Source organism: Uloborus diversus, chromosome 3, assembly GCF_026930045.1.
Source record: "Uloborus diversus isolate 005 chromosome 3, Udiv.v.3.1, whole genome shotgun sequence".
Lineage (NCBI taxonomy): Eukaryota > Metazoa > Arthropoda > Arachnida > Araneae > Uloboridae > Uloborus > Uloborus diversus.
Window position 1 is genome coordinate 82,147,641 of NC_072733.1, and position 14,357 is coordinate 82,161,997.

At 32.0% G+C, this 14,357-nt stretch overlaps 1 protein-coding gene across 1 annotated transcript in view; it reads left to right on the forward strand.

The window, feature by feature from the left end:
* The first annotated feature begins 309 nt into the window (after positions 1-309).
* The window catches only part of LOC129218386 (MFS-type transporter SLC18B1-like), a 40,774-nt gene continuing 26,726 nt past the window's right edge, over positions 310-14,357 (forward strand). The window contains exons 1-3 of the mRNA XM_054852631.1: positions 310-771; positions 8,867-8,962; positions 12,403-12,476. Of these exons, the coding sequence (XP_054708606.1) occupies positions 571-771; positions 8,867-8,962; positions 12,403-12,476 (371 nt within the window). The 5' untranslated portion in view covers positions 310-570. The remainder of the gene's footprint in view (positions 772-8,866; positions 8,963-12,402; positions 12,477-14,357) is intronic.

Here is a 14,357-nt window from a genome sequence, read left to right on the forward strand (position 1 = left end):
GTCTGCTTGTTGAACTATGTTTTCATCTTTAAAATATTTTTTACAGTCAAAAGTTTTTCCATTAATTTTATACATTTTTTCTTAGACAAAAATATAAATACTTTAGAAAAAAATAAAGATTTATGTTATATCTCTTTTACATTTTCTTTATTTTTTTAATTATTACACTACAATGTACGCTAAATAAAAGCAATTTCTTTTGCTCTCGATCTTCAATTTAAATAAAACCCAGGTAAACACACCACCGCGCCCTCTAGTGTGTGAATTTATAATATGATCAAAGGATTGAAAACAAAGTCGGAAGAAAACACCCCAGAGCCGACAGACAGTAAATACCAAACAAATGCACAAGATATGTGTCTTAAAAACATTTGATATGTCACCAGTTGATGTAATGCAATGTGATTTACTGTCACTGTTATAACTCAAGCAAAAGTGACCTCGCTCAGCTTTTTCCTCTCAAGATATTGATCGAGTGTTACAACGCGAGGAGAAAACGGAGAGCGTGCGGCGATTGTATCAGTTGAAAAAGATTGTAAGATTTTAAATTAACTTTGTTTTACGTTCTCAATGACTAACAGTATGAATGGCTCCAGTAAAGAGTCACCAATTAAAATTATTGAGGACATGTTCGAAGAGAAAAAAATGGAACAGAAACCTAAAACAAAAGTAATGACAGCGCGGAAAATTAAAATATTAGCCGCGGTTATTTATGGAAATTTATTTCTTGGAAGTTGCTACTCTTTGATGGCACCAATATTCCCGGCAGAGGTAGGTAATTATTTTAAGTTAATTATGTAAAAAATGCCTTTTTTTCATTGTTGTCATTGAGGTAATCACTAGTAATTTGACTGTAATCAAAAGTTTTCATATATTCAGTAGAGACTTTTTACGGGGAGATAATTAAAAACAAATGTTGCAGGCATTAGGTTTTGTGATTATATTAAGTTTTGAAATTGAAATTATATGCATTGAGATAACATCTCATTTTTAATGAAAGTTATGGATTAAGAGATAGGTGACCTAGTATTGCTTTTTAAAACATTTATGTATCAGTTGTTTTATGATAGGGACTGATTTAACTATGGGTATTGATTGGCAACATATAAAAATATGAATATATAAAATATGAACGAGAAACCGATAAGAAATCGTAGTTTTAAATATTTATCTATTCTTTCATAATTCAAATTGGAAAAGCCATTAAAACATTAATCTACACAACAAGGCTTTTAATTTGACATCAAGTAAAGCTAATGGTCATTTCTGTTTTATCAAGCGAATTTAGTTTTTGTTAACTGAAATATTGATTTTATTTTGTTTTCTAATTTTTAAAGCTCTGTTTGGTAGTCATTTCTTATTTTGAAATTTCGCAACTCTGCTTACTAATAAAAATCCCTCATTTTACTCACAAATATGAAACAAAACTAATTGATTGTGACTATTAGCTTAAGATTGAGGCATGAACTTATTATACATTGAGAGCAGAACATGTAAATAGCAAAAGCAACAGCGGGAGCTACACATGTTCGATTTTGAGTCTTGTCTTGCTATTTTTTCCTAGAGGCTAGTGACCTGCTCGTTTAGCTTCATGAAGAGAGACTGGTTTTTCAAGCACGTTTTCACCATTGTCAAACATTACATAGTTGGTACAAACCATTTTTCGTCATATTTAATGAAGGAGCTGATTGAACTCATTAGCAAGGGTCACTCACTTGTTGATATTTAACATAACCAAATACAGAAGGGTTATGTAGGTCTGTAGGTATGACATTCTCTTAAAAACTCATTCAATAACGCAGACAATGAAAAAACACTGTAATACGGCGCTACTCAACGTTTCTTTCTTTTTTCTCGAACCGTGTACATTGCACGCAGGCCTAAATACATAAACTATAATGACAACCTTTGTCCATTTTTTAAAAATGTTCCTGAGTTCATCTAATAAAATAATTCAGCGGTGTGAGTAAATATTTTTTTTTTTCATATTTTTCATTTTTTCTTTACTCGATTGCTGAAAACCGCTACGCGAGTCGTAGTTTGAGTATCGTTATCAAATATAAGTAGACAAAAAAAAAAAAAAAAAAAAGAGCATTGCCAATTGTAGTAAAGATAGTTACATTTTTTTCCGTTAGATATAAATAAACTACTACACATAAAATTTTGTTTGATATTCATTATTTCAAACAATTAATGAAAACATTAAATCAACTAGTTAATCATTTCTTCTTCATAAAAATGTTTTACAGTAACTTAAATGTTTAATGACTAATGACTTTAATATTGGTTTAAACTTATTCTATTACACTGCGAAACGCACATTGTTATTTTCCAAGAACACTTGTTCTTGTTGAATATCAGTTCATCAGTCCTTTTCTCAGAGCTGATATTATTTTAAGCTAAACGTTTTTGCTCTTTCCAAAAAACTAAATCAAATTACGTAATATAAGATACTTAATTATTTTCAATCAAAAAGGTGTTATTTTCCTAAAAAAAGATTTCATTGAATTAGGCAATTGAAATTAAAAATGGATAAAAAAATATACATTAAATGCAACAACCAGCTCAGTCATTCCATCCGAGGACTGCAGTTTTGTGCATTTTAGCACTCATCAGCCCGGAATAGGAAGTAACTGAGCTGGAGACTGAAAACTTCTTAAGGGAGCCAAGAGAGCCAAACAAACTAGTAGCTAATATAAGTAAAAATATGCTGTGTGGAATAAAAAAGGTAGAATTTCTCAGAAATAAATCAACTTAAGAACTGGAAAAACTGAGCGTTTATATTAATGCCTGTTGTGTAAGACAATTTTCGTAATTTGAGACGTAGCCGTAGGTTTCTTGACGGAAAATAATTATATTACTTAACCTTTCATGTATGATAAAAGTAAAATTTATATATTTCGGATAGTATTTTTACTTGAGTGCTTTAATTTCTTTGATATTTGATGACCTTCAGTGAGCCCAGTATATTTTCGTAAACAACTATCTGCCGTATAGGGTGTCGATAAATCAGTACCTCAGAGCCAGTAGGGCGTAAGTCACACTATGATAATTTTACATAGGCGAGGAAAAACTTTTTTCTGGCGCATGCAAAAAATGGGACGCGCGCTCTTTTAGCCCTAGTATAGAAATCGAAAAGGATTTTTTCTAAAGAATTGCGTTCACATGGCTCGATGCGGAATAGGCATATAACGGACTGATAAACGGAAAATCGCAATTTCTGGACTTCCTGGCTCTGAGGTACAGAAATATCATTGCTCCGAAAATTCAGATTCAATTACTATGACGTTTAATGACGGTTTGATGATGTATCAGAACACAAATTGGATAAACAGACTATACAAATGAATTCCAGAAAAAATTCTTTTAAAATAAAATTTTGAATTTGAATACATTATAAAATAAATAAATAATGTAAAAACGCATTTCATACAATCTTTGCTAATAATAAAGCTGAAAGTCTGTCTAGATCATTGTCTGGATCTCTCTCTGTCCACGCGGATCTCTGTGACGCACGTAGCGCCTAGAACGTTCTGCCGATTTTCACGAAATTTGGCACAGAATTAGTTTATAGCATGGGGGTGTGCACCTCGAAGCGATTTTTCGTAAATTCGATTTTGTTCCTTTTCTATTTCAATTTTAAGAACTTTTCACCAAGCAAATTATCACAATGTGGAACCGTAACATGGGCAAGCATAACAAATTGGCGAGAAATTCACCATTCATTATTTGTAAATATACAGGCGAATCAAATGAGCTTTTAATTTTCTACTACGGGCGTGCGGGTACCTCTAGTAAGTAAATAAAAGAGAATGTTTTAGCGGAAAATGCGGCAACATAACATCGTTTATTAAAACCACAATCATTCAATTTTGTGATTCAGCATTTTTAAACATTGTACATGCATATGTATTTTTTTCTTAATGCAGTTTTAGATATCACATCAGGTAGGAAAAGCCCCCCCCCCCCCCTTCCACCGACTGTGCATTGAATAAGTTGACTTTAGGGATTTCTCATGTCCCCTTCTAATATAGTGGCGGGTGGGTTGGCAATTTTTGTCTGGATGTTAACCTTCCAGCTTTGTTGGCTCTTTGAACGGTTGTAATAATGCAAGACTCCAAAAAAAAAAAAAAAAAAAAAAATGCAAGGAGCGAAATTGGGAGAGCTCCAAATCGCCTCTAATTGAAATGCGCTTTGGGAAGTACTCCCTCACAGTAACGAAAGATGATCCTGAAGTGTGAGCCACTCTTCGTTCTTTTTGAACCAAATGTCACCACTTAAAATTCATCAAATCGCGGGGAATGCAAATAGGAACTTTTTCAGCGTATGCAGAGTGTATCCTCAACCTAACGTGATTTTTAAAATTGTGCATAAATAAACTTCAGAGCAACAATTATTTTAAAAAAAGGCATTCTGGTCCATAAAACTAGATTTGTTGGGTTTTGAAAATAGGAAGTAGCCGCATCTGGTATTAAAAATAAAACTTTCCCCCAGAAAATTTATTTTATTTTTGTAACATCGCGACACATCTAAAAATCATCTAGATGTATTGTCCGGCGTTTCACGGTCTCCCTCAAAAATAAAAGTTGTGTCAAGAGACGCATCTTCAACAAGCAGGTTTAAATAATAAAAAAAAGGGAAAAAATTCTCCTTCAACGTGTGGAAAAGAGCAATTTTATGATTAAAAATTTAAATTTAGACCTGTTTGGATTTTTTAAATTCCATAAATAAAATTGTTATTAATGGGCGTAAACATTCTTTTTCACGGAAGTTTTGGATAACATCCCATGGAGCTTTTCCCTCTATTTGGGGCAAAAAAAAAAAAAAAAAAATCCTATGTGAATTCCTGATCAACAAAGGACCTCTGTTTCAAGCTTGGCAAAGATCTGACGTAAACTGGATTTTTATAAGAAAAAATCCCGTGGGCTTCTTTCGCTCCCCCTCCCCCGCCCTAACGGGCCGAAAAACACCCTATGTGAATTAATGACCATCAAAGGACCTATGAGAGAAATTTGGCAAAAATCCAAAGTAAACTGGATTTGTATGAAGAGCATACACCACCACCCACACATACGTGATTTCTAAAAGCTTAATTTGAATTCAAGATGCCAAAAATTCTAATTTTCTTTTGCAAATTTTTGCCTATTTGTTTTTATTTATTCAGGTTTGAAATTTTGTATCGACAGATTTTTTTTTTCAATTTCCGACGTTTGTATGCTTAACTATTGTGAAAGAAGTTTGAATTGAAATCATTTCTAATAAAAAATCATTAAAGTTGGGATAGACTTAAATATTATTGCTAGCATTTTAAGGCAATGAATTTGATATATTTGTACACCAACTTTAAACCTATCGTTTTTAAAAAGGATACATATTTTTAATTCTAAAATCAGTTTTAAGAATTAAAATGTATAATTGAAATAATTTATAGCCCCATACAATTAAAAAAGAAATGCAAATGCTGTTAGAAAGTTGATGCTGGTACGATAAAATAGGCGCATTAAATTTAGATAAGTGTTCTTTACATTTATCAAACCGTTTTCTGGAAAGTAGACAAAAATGCGAGAAAAGATCACGGGATCATATGCAATCCCAACTACATTCTCGAGGGCTTAAAAATTGAATTAATAAACAAAATAGTAAAAATATAAATAAATAGATAACTGAATAAAAATCATTACTACTAGAAAGGTGTTTTTAGGCAAAAACTTTACATAGGCACATCTCTTGTTTGCGCAATTTCATTTTTACCTGAATACTAAAGATTCTTCCGAATGCTTCTCGCCTTATAATATTTAGCAAATTTTAAATGTCCTTATTTTACAGCCTATTTTACAATCTCTGATAAAGTAGAAACCTAAGCTTTTGGCTGTGTAAAGTTGCTAAACTTTAAATGCATCAATTTTCAAGCACAATCGTAATACTCACCCTTAAAAGAGGTAGAGTAAAAACCAAATTGACTTATTTAAGGACCAAGAATAGTTACTTTTCTTAAACCAAACACAATTCAATTTTTTTACACAACCCAACAAGAAAAAAGAAAGTCCATACAAAAAGTAGAATTACTAGAATTTCCGACAATTATTTCTTCCAATAATTTTCTTCAGTTTCAGCAGATTGGAATCATGTGAAGTTGATGAACACACATTCGTTTTGTAAGATTTCGTCGAAGCCGTAATTTTTTCTGAGTAATGAGGAAGCGTAAAAAACAAGAAAAAAATGAAGAGACTGACTGCACATATTATTAGTTCTTATTATTAGAATGGAGCTTCTTGAAATTGATCGAGGAATTAAATTGTTGCAGTACCATTTACTATTGTTGCCTCTATTAAATGCAACACAATTCAGTTCATAATTTTTTTAAATGATAAAAAGGTGCATCTGATGTCGTTTTTCTTACATTTCAAGGAATGTTCGATGTCTCAAAGATATAAAATCAGAATTATTAAAATTGAAGGATTCCTAAAGAAAAATATCTTTTTCATTAGTCTACTTTCCCGTAAGACAAACACACAACAAGAAAAATGTCTAAAGATAAAAAAATAAATAATAATAAAAACAAATACAGAAGAACCTTGATTAAAACGGAAGTGGTTGAGATCGGGCCCCTTCGTTTAATTGAAAACTTCGGATAAAAGGGGGGATTTTAAAAATGACCATCAAGAGATTACAGAACCTTTAACTTAACACAGAAACTTTTTACATACACACAGGAACAAAACAATTACTAAATGAATTGCTTCAATTTCATGTCATTTTAATTATTAACAATAAATATGCTCAATTTTTTAAAAGCATTTGGTAACTGTAGTAAACCTTATTGTGCTATTAATAATAGTTACTTTTGAACACATGTACATACTACGTAGTTAAATTACTCAATAAAACAGAACTTGCGATTCTTTCGTTTTTGAATTTAATATTATTTCAAAATCTAAATTTAATTCCAATGTTCCAAGAATTGACTGGTGAGTGTGTTGAAGAATAATAGAAATGAGCGAACAACTCAGTATCTGCAGCCGGACAAGCTGCTTCAATTTACGTTAAAGAAATATAAAAGAAAACGAGCTGATGTGTGCATCACATGACTTCCTTTTACTCCAATTTTAATGTCATTTTCTCATTACTGGCACTTTTAATATGATTCAATGGTTTACTCTCTAAATATCACAAACAGTGGCCATATTGAAACCAGATTTAAAAAAAAAAAAAATCGCCAAATTTGACCAAAAGACTGGCGATATATCGAGAAGTGCCCGCCAAATTATAACACCACGTGAGTTTACATCGAAATTAACAGTGATTTCCCCCCAAAAAGGAGCAAAAGACCCCCTTTGAAGCATATGAATGCAACCAAAAAGGAAGGTGCACAACTAGACCCCACAAGGAGTCTATGTACCAAATTTCAACTTTCTAGAACATTCCGTTCTTGAGTTTGAGCGACATACATACACACATACACACATACGCACATACATACGTACATACAGACGTCACGAGAAAACTCGTTGTAACTAACTCGGGAATCGTCAAAATGGATATTTCGGGTGTCTGTACGTTCCTAGGCACATATCCACGTGTGGTCAGGTTGAAAAAAAAACTCAACATTCATTTGTGGGTGAGCAAAAGGGAAATTAAGGTCGATTTTTGGGTGAAAATTTTTTCGCGAATAAAATACTTCCTTTTTTGTAAAAGGAAGTAAAAAGAGCTTCAAAAAAATGAGGCTCTACTGTAATAACAAAAATAAATACCCCCCCCCCCCATTTTCGAAATAAAATTTGATTTTAATAAGATGGGAAACTGTTTATCTGTCCTCCTCTGTAAAAACTTTGACAGATTTTTCAGATTTGAAGAGAGCTATTTTTTGTTTGAAAGACCTTCATCAAAACACCTAAATCACACATTTCATTGTTTAACTAGAAACTTTGTGTTCCATTTTAGCAACTGAAAGCATTTCTCAAGCAAAGGGGAAATTTGAATCATCAATTTAAATCCTGATCAAACATGTAGATTCACTTTGAACAAACTTCAAAACACAGAATTTTCGTCTTAGAGTACGTGTTGGTTTTATCTTTTTAAAGCCCTTTTTTTAACAATATTAAAATAATTACAAAAAATTGGAAGTTTTTAAAGCGAAAAATTCATTTCATTTTTTAGTAGATTATACGACACATTGAGATTCCGATATTTAAACTCCGTTTTATGTACACAGAAATTAGTTTTCTGGGCACTTAAATCGTAAGAGATTTAAAAAATAAAAAAAATCTCCCCTATGCCAATTCCTCCACATCCAATTCTTACTGGCATTTCCTTTATAATAAAGCTATATAATTCAATAAAATTCAAACTTAAAAATTGTTAAAAACGATGTCTGACGTAAGTTCAACCAAGGTGTACAATGTACATATACATTTTTTTTTCGTTTATTGAGAGACTCAAAAACTCGCAACTATTTTTTGTGTTAGAGTATATGCAAAAACTGACATAGTAACAACCATAGATCGATAAAAATGGCAAACATTTTATAGCTAGGAAAGAATTTTATTCACCAGACAAATTATTTCACACAATTTAGGAAAATTCAGGATAAAGTAGCTTCTGAATGATTCTTGTTCTGAAAGCACTAGGCACCAAAATGTTTTTTCACTCACTTGGCTGATCTAGCGTCTGGTATTTGACGGACCCTATTAATACCCAATAAGCTTACAGGTGAAACAAATCGCATCAAAAGTTTTAAGAACTGAGTTTTAAATTTTTTTATCAATATTTCATGAAATTAAAGTAATAAATTTTATTTTTAATATGTTTAAAATGTTCTTAAAAACTTATGCCCTAATTAACTGTTTTGGTTCTGTATTTTTCTTAGGCTGAAAAAAAGCAAGCGTCAGCTACTGCATATGGATTTGTGTTCGGTGTTTATCAAATTATTATGTTTTTAGCGTCACCAATATACGGAAAAATCGTAAGTATTTTCCTTTTTGAGTTTCAAAAATCAGGAACATCTCCTAAGAAAATTGATTAAAGAGTTTTCACAAATGTTTTTGGTCCAATTTTCACGTTTATAATTCTTGATAAACCTCTCTAGCGTTGAAAAATTACTTTATTTACTTCCAACTTAACTTGCTTCTAAAATGTAATGATCAAAAGTCTTAAACCAAGTATTTGTGTTGAGAGAGTTGTTGTCTACGAGTGTTGAGTCTTTTTAAATTGCTGAACTGTATTTTATTTTAGTTGGCTATAACTTTGCCTCAAATTTTCATTGAGATCAGAAGGTTATTTTTCTATCGGTTTTCGTAAAGCAAAAATTTAATTTGTAAAAAAAAAAAAAAAACGCAATTGCTTTATGGTGGAATTCATATAAATGGTTATATTCTATTAGGTATTAATAAACAATTATGCTAAACGAATTGCATATCTTTCTAAATCAAATTCCCGAATGCCGTATTTCTACTAACTACCCTGTTGTGCTCCAAATGAACTAAGAAAAAAAATTTTTTTCTCTTATACAGTATGTAAAAGTTCTACACTGTATTGAACGATAAAAAAAAAACAGATATTTAAACAATTTAATTAAGATCACTTCAAAGTATCTACCGACATGTTAAATTTTGTTGATAATAACTTTTTAAAAGCCTTGAATTTAGTTCATCTTTTTCACAGTGACGGAATCCTAATGACTTGGAAACTTTTCAATTCCGTTTAATTTTTGTTCACGTGTTGATTGACTCGTGTATCAATAGTTGAAAGATTGACCATAGGTGAAAAAGGGAAATCATCGCATAAGTTGTTTCAACTTTGGAAATAATTCAAAGTTGCTCGGCAGTTAAAGGAGTGCGGAATCTATTATTCGCGATTTTTTTCTTCTCTTCTGTTAAAACTGGGCTATAAAAATACAATGACGATTGAGCTTGAAAGAGAATCTACGGAAATAGCTGTGCTTTTATACATTCAACGCACAAATGCGGGGTATATTTTCATAAAAATACATTAAGAATGCAGATCCGTACTCCTCGTATGATCAAATTCCTCCATGCGATGGACATTTTTTGATCCAAAATTGGATCCATGAACTTAACCTTTCTTGTACTGAAATGATGATAAATCTTCAACAAAGGAGGCAAACGATTTGGGAGAAGAAGCACTTTAATTCGATTTAATAAAATCTATAATATTTTAAATGATTCAAATAATTACTAAAAGATGGAAAATGTGATGAATGCTTTTTTCCTTAATCTGACTTAAATTAAGAATAAAATAAGCAGGAGAAACTTATGCAATAGACAAAAAACGTGATACGTGTGATTGTTCTGTTGTTATAAGGGATTGCACTATTACAGAAAATAAATCTTCTTGATTAGAGAAAAATGGCGACATGATGAGATACTTACATATATACTGTGAGTAGGCTAGTGATCTGCATATAAAGTTAAGTAACATATAAAGTAAACTCATAGTGTAAGTTCAGTTTCACAATGAGTTTTTGCGACACATTTGTTTATATGTTCTTTAACTGAGTCTCTAACGTTCTTCTTAACGAACTGATGTGTGCATCACATGACTTTCTTTTACTCCAATTCAATGATAATATTGCCTCTGAGCAAGCAAAGAAACACTTTAAATACTTTCACCCCAAGTTTATTGCGAACCGAAGCAAAGAAAACGTTTTGTATACGTAGATAAATTTTCCCAATATTGGCAGTTTTAATTGGATTCAATGGTCAACTCTCTAAATATGGTATAAAGAGGAAACCAGATTAAAAAAAAAGCCAAATTCGCAGCCAAGTTGGCGACAAAACTTGGCGACCAAAAGCTTGGCGATATATTGCCAAGTGTTTGCCAAATTATAACACCTCTTGAGTTTGCATTAAATTAACCATGATTTTACCCCGAAAAGGTGTAGACCTCACTAGTAGTCTACGTACAAAATTTAAACTTTCTAGGATATACCGTTTTTGAATTATGCGAGATACATACACACAAACGGACGTCACGAGAAAACTCGTTGTAACTAACTCGGGGATCGTCAAAATGGATACATCGGGTGTCTATACTTTTTTTAGGCATATATCCACATGTGGTCGGGTTGAAAAAAAACTCTATATTCATGCGGGGGCGAGCAAATGGAAATACATTCCGATTTTTGAGTGAATTTTTTTTTGCGAATACAATTCTTCCTTTTTTGTAAAAGGAAGTAAAAATTACGAGTTATCTGCAGACTGAAAGTAACTGGTAGTTTAAAAATAGAATTTTATTCCCGTATTCGAGTAAAAACTAAAATAACTGGTTCTTTTCGGGAATTTTTCTCTTCGTCGCAAGAGTTGCTCGTGCATATACGTCCATAAATATCTCCCAGGCAACAACATACGATTCCCGTGTAAATTCAGTAACTTGTATTAGTTTGTTATTGACCTTCCCAATTGCTCTGGGCATTGGCGATAGATACTCTGATGACAAAGATCGAGGAGTTACGAAAACCTTACTGTATGTGATCGAGTATCATTATCCTGAAATCTATGGTATAGATGATTTCCACAGTACACTCTCCAACCCTCATATTAGTAGGAGTAATCAATTTAGTACTTTTGTAAGAGACAGAAGTAATAATATGCATTGAAATAAATATTCTATTATAAAAATTCAAAATAATTTCTTTATTTGTAAGATTTAACTTAACTGTGTTTATTTTTACTTCCTTTTACAAAAAAGGAAGTATTGTATTCGCAAAAAAAATTTCACTCAAAAATCGGCCTTAATTTCCATTTTGCTCACCCCCAAATGAATGTTGAATTTTTTTTCGACCCGACCACACGTACACATGTACCTAAGAACGTATAGACGCTCGAAATATCCGTTTTGGAGTTTCCCGAGTTAATTACAACGAGTTTTCTCGTGACGTCTGTATGTACGTATGTATGTGCGTATGTGTGCATGTGTGTTTGTATGTCGCATAACTCAAGAACGGTATGTCCTAGAAAATTGAAATTTGGTACGCAGACTCCTAGTGAGGTCTAGTTGTGCACCTCCTTTTTGGTTGCATTCGGGTGCTTCTAAAGGGGTCTTTTGCACCTTTTTGAGTGGTATTCATTGTTAATTTCGATGCAAACTCAAGTAATATTATACTTTGGCGGACACTTGGCGATATCACACACAGTCTTTTGGTCGCCAAGTTTTGTCGCCAACTTGGCCACAAATTTGGCGATTTTTTAAATATACTTTTTTTTAAAATCTGGTTTCAATGTGGCCATTGTTGGTGATATTTAGACAGTTAGAGAGAGAATCACATTAAAATTGCAATAATAGAAAAATAACATTAAATTGGTGTAAAAGGAAGTCATGATGCACACATCAGCTCGTTCAATTGACAAAATTGTGACTATTCTTATCACAGAATGTTTCTTTCAGATTATTATTCTTAAACCAGGCTTCATGATGAAAGCTGGAATGTTTGTTTCAGGAGTTTGTGTTATTCTCTTTGGGTGAGTAATGAGTTCGGTGAGTATATGTCATACACTCCGTTATATTCTGCCCTTAATAATGTTTAGTAAGTTTTAGTTAATAAATCATGGTAACTTTGTACTACGATTTCTCTGTTTAAAATGGTCCCACTCATATTTTGATGGTATAAAACGGAAGAATCAATCACTCCTAAGCTATTGTATAGTTATTCAAAATTAAGAATTACTAATTATAAAATCCATTTTGAATGTTTTATTAGCCTGATTCAAAAATATCTTGCCATTTAGGGTAACTTTTAGTCTCGTCAGAAATTGGATGCAAAATAAGTTTTTTTTAAAATAAAAATTGGGCAACTTTGAAGCTGCAAAATACAATTTTTAAACGTTGAAAAACTCCTTTTTGCGCTTCACTGCATCACAATATTTTTATGATTTATAATATAACATTATAAAAAATAGTAACAACAACAAACAAGGACGACAATGAATGGAAAGCAACAGATGAAATCCAACTCATCAGTTAGGTCGGTTTTTCAGACAGCTTGATCGGTGAAACTCGATAATTGATTAATTTTTCAAATTCTTGAGTATCCTATGCGTTACAGTTTAATTCACATATTTGTGTGCACTTTTCAGCATTGCAATATGCCAATTGTAAGCATTGCTTAAAATTTATTTTATTTTTTCATGAATTCGTACTTAGCACCTTAGATGAAAGAACTTTAAACTGGTTTTCTTTCGTCTGTTTTAGTTTTTGAAAAAATATAGAAAAATAGTTTTGTTTCCTCACCAGAATGCATAAGTTCTGTTTTAAGTCATTCTGAATCATACATTTGCGCCAATAATACAATTTGTTCAACTTTTCATAATCATGAGCACAGGTAAGCTAAGATCGTTTCTTAACATGGAGAAAACAAAGCACTCATATACCTACAAACAAATTTTGCTTTCATAATACTTTTATTGATGATAAATGAAAGCCTTTTATCCATATCATAAAAACTAAACGAGCTGATGTGTGCACCACATGACTTCCATTTACTCCAATTTTAATGTCATTTTCCCATTATTGGCAGTTTTAATGTGATTCAATAGTCTACTTTCTAAATATCACCAACAATGACCAAATTGAAACAGATTTTAAAAAAAAAATTACCAAATTTTTCGCTAAGTTGGCGACAAAACTTTCTGAACAAAAGGACTGGCGATATATAGCCAATTGTCCGCCAAATTATAACACAACTTGAGTTTATATCGAAATTAGCAATGATTTCCCCCCGAAAACGGGCCAGAAGACCCCTTTAGAAACACCCGAATGCAACCAAAAGAGGAGGTGCACAACTAGGAGTCTACTAGGAGTCTACGTACCAAATTTTAACTTTTTAGGACATGCCGTTCTTGAGTTATGCGACATACATCCGAAAATACGCACATACGTACATAAGGACGTCACGAGAAAAGTCGTTGTAATTGATTCGGGGAATGTCAAAATGGATATTTCGGGTGTTTATACGTTCTTATGCACTTATCCGCGTGTGGTCGGGTTGAAAAAAAAACTAAACATTAATTCGGGGGTGAGCAAAGAGGACATTAAGGCCGAATTTTGAGTGAAATTTTTTTCGCGAATACAATATTTCCTTTTTTGTAAAAGGAAGTAAAAAGTCAGAAAATGAAGTTGTGCTGAGAAAAAAATAACATTAATTTTGTAATGACTTAAAAGCTATCTAAAACGCTGAAACAAGCTACAAGAATGTTTTATACCATCATTTTTTTTCCTTTTATTTTCACTTTCGTTATTGCTGTGCTTTTCAAGAACGTTCCTAACATTTTTTTAAAGAAAAAAAGTCTTTCTACAGCGACAATTAATTTGCTCGAAATCTTTCTAACTGTCTGCAGGTTAAC